Below are 17012 nucleotides of genomic sequence, written 5' to 3'. Positions count from 1 at the left end.
CTACGGATAGTCCGTATGCCTATTTCTAGTAACTATCCATTTCCTCCAGATTACCATTTAAACTCAAGGTATGGATCTACTTCTCGTTATCCCTCAAGAGGTGAACATCATCATGAGCTCCTTTTCCAGCCATTTGATAGATGAAGGATTGTAACACCGTGAGTGTATTCTTCTTCTTTTGCTTTTCAGAGTTAGGTTGTGGTATAGAGGCCTCAACTTAGGTTGTGGATTGGTTTCAGCTTTTGCCTTTCCAAACACATTTGCTAACCTTTCTTGAGATTTCATGCATAGAAAACTCATCGCCAGAATAACTAATGATATTGGACAGGTAGGCCAGCTGAGTATTGGGATATTACTCTATATCCCACGGGCATTAGATTTCTAAGTTGTGATCATTGTCCAGAGTCCACAAGTGTTCATACATGATCTCCTGTCCATTATTGGCTGGATTAGACAGAATGTCTGTATGGTTGGCTTACTTCATACGCACAGAGGGAGCTTCAATAATGATTCAGCGAGAAAGTTAATGCTAGGACATCCAGAAAATTAACTCACATCGGTGTAGTTTTTGGCTACAAGAAATGGACGCTAATGATAATGTGTGCACCCCTGTTTTGCAGGTAGCGTTTAGACCAAGGTCTTCCACCCAAATATCAACAAATGGCAGCATTTGTCTTGACATTCTAAAGGAGCAATGGAGTCCTGCCTTAACCATTTCCAAGGTCCTGCTCTCTTCATTATACATATGCTACTGAAAAGCTAGTGGCTTTCAAACCCACTGGCGTTGTGTGCTCATTGCTCTTGATGTGTGTTAATACTGTTGAACAGTTACAGTTGAGGCAAGGCCATGCTTAGGGCAATGCCCATCAGAAAACAGAAGGTCTTGCTTTTTTCACACGTTAGTCTTCTCATGATTTTCCGAAAATGGATGTTAGAAGGCAACTGAGTCCCATACCCGTATGCTTACTGTTAATGTCATTGATCATTGCATATCCACCAGGCATTATGTACTATTATTGTTAATGCATTGTTTGGTTTTTAGTGTTCTTGCGGATGTGCCATAGAGCTCTGCTGTCAAGTGCCGACTGGTCTGTCTTGACTCCTGAGAGGGAAACTATCACCTGACCGAAAGCAGTAAATTTTGCAACCTTTATTTTGAACTTTTCATGGTTTTCTTCCAAAGGGCAATATTTTTCTTTTAAGAACTTTGTATGGATACACTGCGTTTGGTGTAGTTAATGGTGGCAGTCTTCATGGAGCATTTGTGTTAGTTGAATAGTAATGTTCTGTTATGGTGGTTTGATGTGTTTTCCTTAGGTGATGCATTTCATCTGTTAATTCTAGATTAAATAATTTAGCACTTGACATCTTTAGAAGTGAAACAAGATGAGTCAATGACAGGTTAGTTTCTGGAACTTTGGCATCCTGCTGTTGTGATTGATCTCTTCTGGCCGAGGATCCTTAAAATAGCTTTGGGTTCTCGGTTTGTTGTCGCTAACGCATTGCAATGCATGGTCGAAAAAGTTAATACAAGGCTGCGTCTCTTAAGTTGGTGGGAAAGGTTTTTGTCTTATCTTTCAGGTCTTGCTTTCAATCTGTTCGCTTTGACGGACCCGGACCCAGACGCATCCCCTGGTGCCAGAAATCGCTCATATGTACAAGACCGACCGGCCAAGTACGAGGCAACTGCGAGGAGCTGACCCAGAAGTATGCCATGGGCTAGGGGCTACTTTGCTGCAACCTATTACCAAGGAACTGTCCGTTGTTGTCTTTCGCTGTGTGAGTTGAAGGTGAGGCCTGCAATTTATTATGACTGGCAAGCAATATATGTGTGTCTAGTTTGGTCTGTCGTGCAAATGAGGACACTGGATATTTCCCGGCCTGTCTGAACCACCAAAACTGTAGTTGAATGTTGTAAAGTCGATGCTGTTTTCTTCGGCTGTGTAGAGGGGATTTACATTGAACATGTGATTGGCTAGTCCTGCAGATCTGTTCGCTCTGCATAAACCTGATAACTCGCTATAAACTCGAGGGCCTCGGATTTGACATATCTGTTGATCCAGGTTCTGAAGATAGATGATGTTCTTGTCATATTTGTGCTGTACATCTTTGCTAAGGCAGTGATGAATATGTTCTGGCCATGCATATGCAAGAGATGGGTGTCGGTACTGAGACGATATTGAGCAGTCAGACATTAAAGTAGACCATCATGGGGCAGGTCCTAAAATTTGTTGTGATAATGCATTTGGGTCCTAAAACTTCCATTTTATACACTTAAGTCATAAGACTTGCAATTTTGATGCTCTTGAGTCATTCCGAAAACTCCCTGCAATTTCAAGTGGAAGGGAAATTTCACGTGTCTGTTTTTGATTATATTTTCAATTCGCATAGCAGTTCAATAAACAAAAAAAAGAAAAGAAAGTTGATTTGTAGGTATTAGATCCACTAAAACTTAATGGAGCCAACAGAAGGACTAGAATGACGTCTCGAACAAATATTTTGTCATAAATGTACGAAATGAAAGTTCGAGAATTCCAATGTAATCATTACAAGTCCTAGATTTCTTATCATCACGATCGTCCCATTTATAGTTGTAGGGATTGGCAAGCCGGTCCTAACCAACATTTGAGCACGCGTAATCGATTCGGAAGTACCGATCCATTTATCTTTCATTCATTAGAGTTGATATTCCCTGTTCACTTTTCAAAGAAGATCGTTCCCAATCCAGGCTCGAAAAATACAAGAAAGTCAAAAGTGACGATGATCAGGTGTTGACATGTCACGATGCAAATTAAAATTTTCTTCTTTTATCGTATGGGAATGATGCAAATTAAGTTTGACTAGGTTTTGGGCAAAAGAGCACTAAATCATTTGTAAAAAGGCGAAATTAGGTGAATTTCCGACGACACTCCCCACCAAAAAGGGCAAATTGCGTGTTCTCAAAATTTGTCTCTAAAATAAAAAATATGTTGTCTCTAAAAATTATTGGAAAGAGTCAAAGCACGTGAGGAAAACCTGACACGTGCGCGTGCACTGTTTTTTTGGGGCTCCCTTTTTTCCCGCGGTCTTTTCTCGACCAACTTATTTGCCACTTGCTTGGTCCCCAAGCTTCTCTCCTTCTCCGAGGATTTCATTAACATTTCATTTCATTTTATTTTATTCTCCCTCTTTCTCCCGAAACAACGTTCGGGGCCCACATTGTCTGCAAAAACGAAGCGGCATGTCGTTTTCGCCTCGATCTTTCCACTTATCTTAATTATTTTCTTAATCCGGGTTAGTAGAGCCAATTTTTTTGTCTAAAGTCAACCCGTACCTCTTTTATTATTGTTGTTGTTATTATATAAATATTTTTTCCTGTCATCTACGACACAAAACAACACGACATTAATCCACCACCACACGGAACTCTCTCCCTCGGGGCTCGTGGAAATATTTATATTTCATGCTCAAACTGGAAAGTTAAAAAATTATACGATAATTAAACCGGCGATAATATAATAAGATGATTTATAAATATCATTATACTATATTAACACGCTAAACCTTCAAAATGATCGCGCGTCACGAGAAGAAACAAAGATTTGCAGCTTAAGAGGGGCATGAGTGTGTTTGTTCATCGTTGGAGCCAAATCATTTGTCAAGTGTGGTCATCGCCATACTCATGCATTCGTACTCATGCTTATCTTAATCATTTCTATAAATACTAAAAATATATATTTATTATATGACATTATAGAAAAATAATACTTTATCGATATCACAAAAATCCTCTTAAATGTGTTATCAAAATCATCAAATTTTGTATCGAGCAAAACAAAATACCCTCCTGTCCACCACGAAAAACAGTCCTTTGTGACTTTCCAAGACATGGATGTGGCAAGGATATGCTCGCTTGGCATAAGTTTGAGGTATTGGTAACACAAGAAAAGAAAATTTGGGGGCATTGATGTCACGATAGATAAAGTTTAGGGCTTTTAGTGGTAGGAGTAGGAGGAGGTTATTTTGTCCCACTATGTACAAATTCCGGGAGTTTTTTCATAACAAAAAAAAATTGGAGTATTGAGTCGTGAGGCAGATTTTAGGTTTTCCGTTGCTATTTTTTTCCGAAAAGTAACAGAGAATTAAGCGATAAATGGAGGGCTAACGTTTGGATTTTTTCTATTTTTGGCTCAAATTGACATGCTTAACGAGCAAGCAAATAAATCGACCAATTAACAATATCAGTAGGTCGTAATGTTTATCTAATTAGAGAAAAATAAGTGCCCCCTGTTTTTTTTTTTTTTCACGGTGGGAAGAGGGGGGAGGATGGGCTCGCGTCACATGCCGGTGACGAAACGATGGCCAAAGCAGAGAGAGACAGGGCAGGCGAGAGACTTGGTACACGACGTTCCGTTACTTGAAGCCCAAGTCCCATCGGAGGGACCAGACGGGTTTACCGGGCCGGTGCGGCACCACGTGTCGCCCATCGGGAGCCGCATCGGGCGATGTTGCGGCGAGTCGTCTGGGATCCCCGTCGCGAACGGAATCTTCTCCCTCCTACTCCGTATAACAGAACAGTCCCCCGACCGGTTCGTTGGCGCTTCGAATGGAAGGAGGGAGGGGCGGAAAAATCCTCCCGTTCATTTCCTTAAATTCGATTCGATTAAGGATCCGAAGAAGCCCCCCGAGATTAAGGTTTTCCCCCCGAGATTAACAACCAAGACATTTCATTTTTCTTGGGTGTGTTTTTTCTAGGATCCTCCTATAAAAGAGGGATTCTCAGTGCTTTGACTCCCCTCACTCTTTCTATAATCCCCCACTGCAAAAATCTCCTCTCCTCTCTCTCCTCCTTGTCTCTGTACTGTTCCATTTTCCGTCCAAAAGGCGCTTCCTTTCTCTCTCTCTCTCTGTCGATCCTGCCCGGTGGCGCTGACGATCCCTCTCCCTGTTCCGCCGCGGGCAAGATCGTTTCTTTTTCTTCTCGAGGGGAGGGTGTTCTTCTTGGTTCTTGGCGCCTCCTGATTCCTCCTCTTCTCTTCGGTTACCACCATCCCCATTAAAGACCGTCTCCGTTAAAGGAGGAGAAGAAACGTAAAAGGGTCGTCTTCTCCACCTTTAATGCTTCTCCCTCTCGACTGTTGCTGAATCCGGACCCGCCCGTTTTCGTTCTTCACTACCCTCCCTCTCTCTCTCTCTCTCTCTCTAGAAACATCTCACTCATGGACCGGCCGTTACTGTGTCCGTGCCTGTGCCCGCCATCTTCCTTTATTGTTCTTGTTCTGCTTCGATCAACTACTCCGAGCACCGCACCGTCAGCAACAAGCTCGTCAGAGAGTCGTCGGCGTTCTCGTCGTCGTCGTCGCCGTCCATGTCTAGGATCGTGAGGGTCTCGTTCACCGACGAGGACGCCACCGACTCGTCGAGCGACGAGGAAGGACGTGGGCCGGCCTCGCGCTTCCGGGTCAAGAAGTACGTGAACGAGATCCGAATCGAGGACGAATCTGTTCCGCGGGCCGGGAACAGGGCAGCCACCGGCGAGAGGAGATTCAGCAACGGCAAGGCGAGGCCTAAAGTGAAGCAGCAGCAGCAGCAGGCGGTGCCGGAGGGCGGGAGGAGGTACAGAGGGGTGAGGCAGAGAGGCCGTGGGGGAGGTGGGCGGCCGAGATCAGGGACCCCGTGAAGCGGACGAGGGTCTGGCTCGGCACGTACGACACGGCGGAGGAAGCTGCCCGCGCCTACGATCGAGAAGCCATACGGCTCAAGGGCCCAGATGCTCAAACCAACTTTGCGAGGCCAATGATCAACGTCGTGACGGCGGTGCCCGACTCGGCGAAGGGCGGTGGTGAAGTTGGCCGGAACCGGAGCCTTTCCTCTCCGACGTCGGTGTTGAGGTTTCAGACGACCTATGAAGCCGAGCCCGAGTCCAAGGCGGGCGGCGGCCGGGGCGGCTGGCCACTGGCTCAGCAGGTTCCGGAGGAGGAGGGCTGTCTGTTGGATCCGGTTTTCTTGAGGGGCTTCTTCGACCCGGAAAGTCCCGGCCCGGTTTTCTTGGAAGAGATTACCGGGGCCGACTCGTTCCTGAAAGACGATGTCGATCAGGCGTGCTTTCGAGTTCTTGGAAGAAGATCTCGGGTCGTGTAAATGGGACGTGGATAATTACTTTCAAGATCCTTTGGCGCTTCACTGATGTCTGAAATGTCCAATTCCGGAAGTGGGATTTCATTGATTCCTTCGTTGTGACCGGTGGATGAAGAAAGCAGCCGTGAAGAAGAAACCGAATTCGATTCGGGCTTCAACCCGAGGCCGCCCTCCTACTGTACAAACATTAATCCTACATGTTCATAGATTAAGTTGCAGAGGTCCTTTCAAGCGTTTTGGTCCTTTACCCTGATGCAGACGTAAGGACGCTCGAGTCCTAGTGCAGTTTTGTGTACACATTCGTGACCCGACTCATTTCGTGTTCCGTCCTATGCAAGTGTGTAAATTGTGCATGAATTCTCTAATCTTCAAGAAATGCAAATTGTGTGTAGTTTCCTTTTCTTTAGTGGCCCATGAAATATCCTTTCCTTTTTACTTTTTTTTTTTTTATGTATATATATCTACCGGTCAATTACGATGGATGGGGGGGAGTGAAGAGAAGATACTTGCGTGTTTTCTTTTGGGCTTAAGATTGGATTTTTGTGGGACATACCAAAGGCTGCCAAGCGCCAACTTGTTACAAAAAGTTGACCCCCCATGTTCAACGGTTGGCCACACTGGACACTCCACAGCCATGAGCTCTCCCCACCCATTTTTGGACCTGACCCGTTCTAATTCCCTTGTAGTCTACTTTGTCCTCCTTTCCTTTGCATCAGTTGGTGCCTTTTTCCTTCTTTGCAAAAGGAAAAAAAGAATATGGGGGAACTTCTTGGAGTATCTATCGGGTTGAGCGGGTAAGAGGGTTCAAACAGAGATGGACCCAGAAAAGCTCAGACCCTAGAAACCTCGCACCACGTGGTTGCCTTTGTAAGTTACGTAACATGCGGTCGTGTACTGTTGTTTGTTTTTTTTTAACAAAACGGTGCATGCACTAACGAAAGCGATTACTTTAGCTGTCGATGCGCGATAAACTTCCCAGAAATTGTTAAAGACTTTCCTAATCCTACCTCATGCATGACAAGATTCTCAGTTCTTTTATTTTATTTTTATCTTCGGCGTCACCGTTCCTTCTTAAATGGGAAAAGGGATGAAGCTACAGGAGCCTAGGACAATTCCGCCCCCGCAGTCAGCAGCGCAAATGGATTACATTAATACAGGTCGAATCATAGCATGGCGACCCGTCTTCAATCATAATGCACATCTAGAAGTAGGTGAAAAGGGAGGGGGGAGGGCCATCGATGTGGCAAAATGGATCGATCTCGACACCAAAGGAAATGAACGAGTGGCGTTCATGTGTTTCTTGAGAGAGGTCTATTATGGATCTCGTTGAAAATGGAAGGATCTAGTAACCGGAGCTGGCGCATCACCATTAAAATCTCCATGAGGGTAATAAAATATTGAAAATTAACTATGTGCATATAAGTCTCATTAAATATACTTTAGAAAACTACTAGGAATGGGTCATATTGATATAACAACCGACACTTTTGTGCTTCAAAAGTAAGGCGTTATGTTGAAAATGGTGAAGAAATTATATTATGATTTATTGCCACTTTGGGGCACTACCCACTTGGAGAGTGATGATCCGCACCATCCATAATCTGACTTAATATTGGTTTTATGTTTCCAATTTGATTGTAGTCAAGAATCTAACCATTCAAGATCATTGAAACAAAGATTACGTGACGAAATAAAAGTTTATGTTAAGATGGTATTGATGGCAACAGCGTGAAATTAATCTCCTCTACATTTTCAGTGGAAGAAGGGAATATTTGCTGAAACGCCAGTGCAGAAACACCATTGGGGATGGATGGAAGTCATGAATTGGAGGCGTGCGTCGTTTGGCCCATGAAAAAATTGCACTACTGACAGGTTTGAACGAGAAAAATGCTTACAAGAGCCGTGGGAAATTGGCGGTTCCGAGGGACATTGACTAGAGAGCACAAGACCCTTGACCAAGACCCTGTAACGTATGAATCAAGAGGGGAGAGTAAGACTCATTTCTCAGTCCAAGTCCTTAGGAAACCTCCAAGAAAGAGTGTACAGAGGTCAAGGCAGGCATTTTCTAGGAAAGGACTCGTTCCTAGGAGCACTGTCCTAGGCTCCTTCTTTGGTCAGGCCTTCTGTCCTAAGGAACACTCCAAGCACGTCGTGCAGTCGCTTTTCAGTTGCCCGACTCAGGCACTCTTTCGAGGGGCGGAGCACTCAGAGATCGCCGTGTCGCGTGTGCTTGTCTCCTGGTCGGAACTGTGGATCGTGATTGAGCGCCACTGGGCTTTGTAAATGGGATGGATTGACCGTGTTATTGGAAATCTAGCAGGTGGATTCGTTTAGGGGAAAATGTATCGAGCCTTTGACACGGTTTAATGCTTCTCTGTCAGGAGATCCCAAAGTGCTCAGAAAGTCGGGCTCCATTGCCAAGGTGCCTGTATAGATCCATCTTCATCCTTAAATTTCTTTGGTCCCCCACCCCTTCCGTGCAAGGAGAAATTTACTGAGTGACACCTACATTGGTCAATACGAAAACATTGCTTCTGCTGCCAAAGGCATGCAAGTTGCGAAGGCCTTCTTTGCCATACTGATGTGATAACGATGAAGGGATCACCATGAGGAAAAGGCAGTCTAGGGTCTAGATTGTTTGATGTGGATTTGGATTCATTAGGTCATTGCACTCACATCAGTATAATAATAGTAAGTCGCTTTCGCACTCAATATTTCTTAACCCCAAGAGATTGGACAAGTGGTAATCGACCAGATTCTCAAGTTCGATTCCTACTTGGCACAACTATTTTGGGTCAAACTGTGAATCTCTTAAAATTGATGTGGATTACTTTCCTCCAATCAAACTGAAAAGGTAGACTTAGTCTGGTATACCAAAACCGGCACATCTCACAAGATACAACCCCACCTTGACAGAAAAAGAAAATCTCATTGTTCTTGGAACATAGAGAGGCTATAAAACAAAGGCTTGACTGTACAATAGACCTATCGAAATGAGTTAGAGACAAATTTTTTAACCCGTATTTGATAGAGTTATTATATGGGCTAATTAGAAGGTAAATGAGTTATAAATGGATTTAGAATGGCAAAGCTCCAAAAAATAGGAGTGTTAAATATGAAAGTATTTTAGTTGTATCAATATGAATAACTAAATTTGTATTATATGAAAATTAGTCAAAATAGGTTAAATGATTTTATTTGGATTGACCATTTTCACCAACTCGACTTACCCATTTAATATATCTATTATAATGCTCAAGCCAAATAGAAAATGAACCAAAAATTAAAAACTGAGTTGACTTTTCAACTACTTTGTGAGGTGAAGTCCACATGTTCATGGAGCTTTGGAGGTCTTGAACCCTAATCATGGTAAAAACAAAAGGAGCCCATGATCTTGAATCCCACATACGAGGGATGAAGAACGCTCAGCAGCCTTAGAATTTCGTAGGGGGCGTAGGGAAATTCCCGTTCCGTTAGTGGATGATGATTAAGGGGCGAGAACAATAATTTTTTTTTTTTTTTGGTCTGAGCAAGAACAATAATTCAGCAGCTTAAATTTTGTCTGGCTTGTGTCGGCTGCTACTGCTCCTGCCCCCACCCCAAAATTCTCCTTGTCCACTGAAAGCAGAGCAGGAGTCACTGTTAGTTCACAAGAAAATGTGCTAAATGAACTCGACAGGCAAAAGAGAAAATCTCCACAAATTAGATCAGAATAAAGACAAGGACGCAGATCCTATGCTCATAGCATTTGGCGTGTAAATGAGCGGGATCTTCAGCTTCAATCAGGCTCGTTACACCCAGCACGGGCCATAAGATTTTACCCAGAATAGCGCAAGGCAAGAAAAGATGAGAAAAGAGAAGAAAAAGAAAGAAGAGAAGCATGGGACATAGATTTCATTCCGATTCTCTCCATCCGCCGCGTCTCGGGACTGTGATTAAGGTTTCGGTCCTACATGTTTCTTGGCTTGTTCATGAAACGAAGAGCCAAATCTTGGTACTTTCCCCTCGCTTTCTTTAACTTTCGTTATGCCCATCTCATGCCCAGAAAATTTAACAAAGCCTAAAACAAAAGAAAGATAAAAGAATTGTTTTTGATTGGTGGGCTGGCTTGGCTGGTGAGAATCGAGGAGGAGCAGAAATTCAAGAGAAGTTTTGCATGTGCTCCACATGTCTGGCTTTTGCCTTCTTCTTCACTATACTTGTGAGGCGTATTAGGGTTCTTGATGTTTTCAAAGAGTTCAAAGCAACTGAAGAACAACCATCATGCAAAAGCATTAGACATTTGCAGAAATAACCTTTAACATTTCCTTAGTGAGATACTTTTGTAAGAATCGACCACCTCAGAGTGCGTCCATTTGATTTGGCAAAATACGAGCTGAAGCTCAGCCGGTCATCTTCTGATGAACTTACTTAGAGCATATATTAATCAAGCGTCATTATTGCATTTGGGTTAAAAGTGTAGCTCTCAATTATTTGAGCCCATTCTCGAGGCCATCTTCACATTACGGAGCTTATATGGTGCATAAATTGCATTTTACTGATAAGTCATAAGTTCTTGACCATGAAAGCATGGCAATAAGAATGTATATTTCACATTGAAGATGTGAAATTTAACTTAATTTATCATACAATTTAATCTAAATTTTGTCAAATATAATTACATTTAAAGTGACCTCCGTGCTTTTAATAGGATTTGTCACATTGATTGATTGGGTAAGGATGATTACATATCTACTGGACGTTTAACTGACAAAATAAAGGATGTTGAAAATCAGAACAATGACAAAAGAGGTGTGATGCATACTAAGAACCAAATTGCATGGCAATAAGAACGTATTGTTCACATTGAAGATGTGAAATTTAACTTAATTCATCATACAATTCAATCTCAATTTTGTAAAATACAATTATACTTAGGGTACGTTTGGTGACGTTTTTGTTCAAAAATTGTTCTCTGAAACAGAAATAGAAAAAATTATTTCTGTTCCGAGGAATAATTTTTTAACAGAAGAATGCGTTTGGTAACTTTTGGCTGGCGGCCGGCGATGCTCGGCCTTGCCAAGGGTCGGTGACGCTCCGATGAGGTTGCCGGCCCTCAATAGCCAGTCGTCGGTCATGGCCGAGGCTAGCGACTGGCCTAAGAAAAAAGAAGAAGAAAAGAAAGAGAAGGAAAAAATATGAGAGATAAAAATTGTTTATCGGAAGTGTTCCTAGGAACATTCTTTTTCTTGTTTCGTTTCAAATTTGTTTCAGTAACAAAATAATAAATTTTTTGTTCTCAGGAACAAAAGTGTAAACAAACGCGTTTTTGTTTTTTTTTGTTCTTTTTTTGTTATCCAGAACAAAAGAACAAAAATTTTTATTTCAAAAAACAGAAATAAAAGTAAACAAACAGCCCTTAGAGTAACCTCCGTACTTTTAATAGGATCTATCACATTGATTGATTGGGTAAGGATGATTACATATCTACCGGATGTTTTTTTTTTTTTTTTTTTTTTTTTTTTGAAGGCATATCTACCGGATGTTTAACCGACAAAATAAAGGACGTTGAAAATCATAACAATGAGATGCATACTAAAACCAAATTGCATCTCCTAGAATTAGGGGTGAGCATGGTCCGGGTTGGTCCGGGGCCACCCCTAACCCTAGGACCAATCCGTGCGGTGTCGGTCCTCAATTTTTAGGACCGAGGACCGAATTTATTGAGCCTAGGACCGAGGACCGGACCGACCCAATGGGTTCGGTTCGGTTCCAAGGTCAACCCAGACCGATCGATAATTTTTTCGTCTTATTTTTATACTTCATAAAAAGCAAACCTACATATTCAAATTACACATCCATCGACAATGCGGCATTGTGCAACTAAACTATAAATAAAAATACATATTTAGCAAATTTAAGATTACACAATAATAGAAATTTCGTACTTGCTAACCACTTATCGAGATATGGGACAAGATGGAAAGTTCTTGTAAGCATCTATCTTAAATATTCATAACACCATATGCAATAGTGTTTTACTGCATTTGATCATGTAAAGTCCACTCAACCAAAAAAATGAGCTTCACACCACTTGACTAGCAAATCACCGTAGCAATCAAGACTACTCTATTCTTTAAAAACTTCTACCATTTGACACAAATTGAAAAACAAAATGCAGCTGAAATTCATTAGTAAAATACAATTAAACCATAAAAAGTTCAAAATACTTAATATAAACCATGAATATATAACTTCACATCTTGTTAATTCACTTGAACTTCTAAAAACCTAAAAACAAAACAAACGACACATAATTAATACTCAACAAAAGTTTTAAATTGAAATTACTATTAGTGCTATTGATAGAACATCTCAATATAATATAATATAACAAACATTTTACTTAGGTTTGAATATATAAAAGAATTATAAATAATATAATATAATATACAAGGTTGGTCCAGCATTGGACCAAAACTTCTTAGGGCCAGGGGCCAACCCATGTGATGTTGGTCTTGGTATTTCGACCAAGGACCCGTCCCCCTTGGGAACCGGACCAGACCAAGCGGGTTGGGCCGGTCCAGGGTTGGTCCAGTGGTCAACCCTAGACCGCTGCACCCCTACCTAGAATGGCGGCATTCCCATTTCCTCAACTCTTTTATAATTTGCTCAATGAAGATTCAAATTCAGTGAGTAAAATAGTGATTAATGGCAACTTAGTTTATTCAAGGAAAATTCCAATATTCAACTGAAGTATGTTAATTGTGCACATTCAAGGTGTAATACTCTGGATTTCATGACAGTTTATAGGCATTGTCGTTGGATATCCAAGTTCGATTCTCGCGCTGACTCACTCATTATGGGTTTACTTTTATTTTATGTTTGGAATTGAAGGTATATATGGGGCTCGAGCGCATCAGATCTAAGGATGCCCGTGATGACGCGGCAGAGAGAGAGAGAGATATGGGCTGAACTTGTAAGGGGGTGTGTGGGCTTAGGATGGGCTTCAAATCTGAAAATTCTGGAAGCGTTTAATAACAATTATGTTTAAAAGTAGTTATCTTCGGGACAATTTTCAAGTATTTTAAAGCATTTGGTAATTATAAAAAAATTTATATTCTCGGCGAGGTCCCCGAGCCTCACCGTGGTTCGGTGAGGCTCGGCCTCGCTCGGCCACTATGAGGCTAGGCGACGGGCCTCACGGTGGCTCGGCCTCGTCGATCTAGGCAAGGTCAAGCCTCGCCCGGCCACGGTGAGGCTCCCTAAGCCTTGCTGGTGGCTAGCGAGCTCGGGGCAACCTTGCTGGGCCGACGAGGTTGCCGGGCCTTGTCCGGCCGGTCGTCGGCCATTGCTTTGGGCCAAAGACCAGCTATGGAAGAAGAAAAGAAGAGAAAAAGAAAGAAAAGAAAAGGAAGGAAATAAAAGAAACAAAAACTTATTTTTGAGTTGTTTCCGAATAAGAAACGATTTTTTTCTTTGTTTCGTTCTAAATCTATTCTCGCAACAAATTGTTTCCAAAAAAAATTACTAAACGCGTTTATTTTATTTTATTTTATTTCCGGAAACAAAAAGAACAAAAGGAGGTGTTCCGGAACGTTACCAAACAGCACCTCTGTTACCACCGAGCCTATCACTGGAATTGAGTTTTAGGACTTCTTGGGGCAGCTGACCGTCCCTGAAACTTGCCGCCTACGGTCCTTTTTACAGCAGGCTTGCGCGCATCAGATCTTTTTCATACCGTCAGCCTCCACGCGAGCAACAACGTGCAGATACAGAATGTATTCAGCAGAATCCTCGTCTTTAATGCTTAACAATTCGTGTGAACGCTCAGGTCTATCGCTGAATACTCCTCTTTTATTCCCCGGGAAGGCTCATGACCGTGTCAGTAGTCAGCACATGACGAAAGTGGATGGCACGTTTGTGGCCCTGACGCTCGAAAGCACGCTGACCACCATTTTGAATTACCAAGTCATTTGCCTGGTCAAGTCATTGAGTTCACAGGATTCCTCGTGCGGTCATCGAATGCTACTCACGCTCATCCAACCTCGCGCGACTGTCCTTTTCAGATAAGCGGGTCACGACGGGCGAATGCGCTCGGGGGTCACGATTCCGTGGGAAAGCGAGGGATCGGGTGGGGGAGCATGAATTAGCTAAGGCGAATCGGCTGGGGAGCAGAACTTCCCTTCAAAGCAAACCCACATAATAATGCACACCTAAAGAAAAGAAAAAAAGGTGGTAACAAGTTGGACCCGGAATGATTTGGTGGCACACGCCGACATGAATGAACCGCACCAAAAGCGGGATTATGTCTACCTTACATTCCATCCAAAGCGCCTCACGCTTCCACCGCAGCAAATAATGAGAAGAAAAGGAAAAGGAAAAAACCAAAGGGCCTGACAAAATCTGAAAAAGAGGGCTCCTTCATTCTGGAATATTGCGGAAGAAGTCATTTGCGACAGAGAGACAGAAAGGAAATAAAGCCGGTGCGTCGAGCCGGGCAATGAGTGGCTTTTGGTTTTGATGGAGTTGAATGGAGACCTGCAGGGTCTCATCGAGAGGGCTTGGGCGCTGAAAGACGCCATCGATGGCGAAATCAACAACAGTTTCGGGTATTGCAGCTTCTGCTCGCGACATGGCCACAACTGCGACATTGCAGGGACGGCATATAAGGAGAGAGAGGCTCTCTGCCATAAGAGATTCATTGAAGAATGTGGAATCCATGCTCATGTACTTGCAGGTGCAGTTCGTTTCGGTTCGGATCTGCTCTTATTTCTTCCAGTTTTAATCAATTGAAAGAACTCTGACAATCTTCGTTCGAGCAAATTGATCTTTTTTGAGTTCATGTTCATCTAGCTGTGGTAACAGAGCAGGCATCTTAGATTTATTGGTGGAGCATGTGCGAGATATCAGAGTACATGTGATCTTGCAATCATGGAAGATCTGTGTAAACTGGCTGTCGATGTTGCATGATTAAGCTGCATATGTTCGTTCTTCTTCAATTTGCCTCTAATCATACGACAGCTAGAGAGTTTTTTGTAAACGATTACAGATTTAATATCGTGGGATCGAGGCAATTTCTGTTGGAATAGGACATGAGACTGATGGTGGAATCATAGTCACAACATTTATTCAAAGAAAGAGTTTCTGATTGCTCAACTGAATTTTTCTCCTCTTAGCATTTCAATGTTACCTACACAATCATGTATAGCTTGAGAAAGTTCACAACAAAGAGCAATTTCATGCAGAGGCTACGGAGCTGGCAGCACTTGGAACGACATGCGGCGCTTGCAAGGTTGGAAGATAGCAGATCGGTCCTCCTTGAAAATGTGAGCCAATATCAAGGAAGGCCTCTCGACGTGGTGCGAGAATTAAACGCGTGTTTCAGCGACCGAAAAATGGTGTTCAACAAGATCAAATCGAGAGATCAAAAGGAGAAAAGAAACGACAATCCGGCCGACCTCAAGCCTCACAAAAGGCCGGGACTAGGCTTCATCGCCTGTTGCTTTAAGCTACTGCTCAGTCCATGGAAATGGCATGAGGCCGTCGGGATTGCAGTGAAACTAGTCGTTGTCTCCGCTAGCATTTCGTCAACGATGTCTTTCATAAGTTGCAAGCAGCAGAAATGGAGTTCCAGTAAAGAATTTGTGTCACTGAGGGACCCAACAGAAGGAGGGAAAGATGGCAGTTTGGTAGGCATTTCAAAGAGGCCTCTGCATGTTTTGAGTGGCAGGGGATGACTGCGTGGCTACTAATTCATTAATTCATTGAATGCATCGAGCTTATAGCTTCTGTTTTTGTCCTAGAAAATATCTTTTCTACAGTTTTCAAGGATGCATGGTGTGTGATCTGATAATGATACTCTGTTGTATAAAATACCGGGGCAAGAATCCTTTATGAAATAAACAGATTTTTTTTTTCCGCTTTATTTCCTCAAAACCAGAGAAATGGGTGGATTTAGGATATATTTGGTTCAGTTTTTTCAATGGCTTTTTAGTTGAGAATGTAAAAGCCTTTTCGAAGTAACTTTTGACCAAATGCTGATCTTGCAAATTTTGTAAACCCAAAACAAGTAGAGAGTACTCCGTTAGAGTACCATTTGCGAAATACTATAATTAGAGTTAAATGAATTTTTTTTTTTCTTCCAAAGCTACTATTACCAATTCTTCAATTTTTCAATTTTGCCCCTCGTTGCTATTGCTCATTCTCTTTGTAAGCGCAATTGAACAGAGTCGATGAGGTCAATTCTGATTGTCGAAGGGTCGACAAGGTTGCACGACCCACACAATGGCTACTTGAGGTCACATGACAGCCTGGGTGATAGTCACTTGGGGTGGCCCACGGTCGTGTGACCTCGACTGTCGATGCTCATGGGCTTAAACCCCTAGCCAACGATCTGAACCCTTTGTCAAAGTTGGTGAAAGGGTTTGATTTCTTTTAATAACAAACAAAAGAAAATTACAATGAAAGCCCTTTGCAATTTTTTTTTAACCAAATGCTACTTTACCCAAAGTTATTTTTGCAAATAAGTTTTTATCAAACATAATTTGCATTTCTCTAAAAGATTTTAGCTTTCGATATTTATATTACATCCAAAGCCTATTTCTAAAGTTGAACTAAATTCACCCTAAATCTGATACTGCCCGTCAAGGTCCAACGTGAGCCCAACAGACAATACAAGCCCACACAAGCCATCAAGCTCTCGGAAGGACCATCATGAAAAAATGTGGCTTGTTGCTTCTCTTCTTTTTGGTGTCATGGCTTTGGTTTCTATGAACTTCTTGAGAGAATGAGGCTGTAGACCTCAAATGTTCTATCGGATGCTTTCCACTATGCTGTAAGATCAGACGGTTCTCCGTGGTTGGGATTCGATCATTTTAGGCAAATGGGCTTGACCCGATCCAGCCCATAATCAG

General features: G+C 42.5%; 1 protein-coding gene and 1 long non-coding RNA gene across 2 annotated transcripts; both read left to right on the top strand.

The window, feature by feature from the left end:
* Positions 1-640: 640 nt before the first annotated feature.
* Positions 641-1937, top strand: LOC120294745. The gene is made up of 2 exons (XR_005552037.1): positions 641-722; positions 1582-1937. It is a non-coding gene; the product is annotated as an uncharacterized LOC120294745 (long non-coding RNA).
* A 12484-nt stretch (positions 1938-14421) lies between these two features.
* LOC120294717 lies at positions 14422-16024 on the top strand. Its single transcript, XM_039315150.1, has 2 exons — positions 14422-14836; positions 15345-16024. Exons 1-2 carry the CDS (start codon positions 14684-14686, stop codon positions 15834-15836), a joined length of 645 nt encoding a protein of 214 aa, XP_039171084.1. The 5' UTR covers positions 14422-14683; the 3' UTR covers positions 15837-16024.
* The last annotated feature ends 988 nt before the right edge of the window (positions 16025-17012 follow it).

This window comes from Eucalyptus grandis, chromosome 6 (genome assembly GCF_016545825.1).
Source record: "Eucalyptus grandis isolate ANBG69807.140 chromosome 6, ASM1654582v1, whole genome shotgun sequence".
NCBI lineage: Eukaryota > Viridiplantae > Streptophyta > Magnoliopsida > Myrtales > Myrtaceae > Eucalyptus > Eucalyptus grandis.
This window is presented reverse-complemented; position numbering and strand designations above follow the sequence as displayed.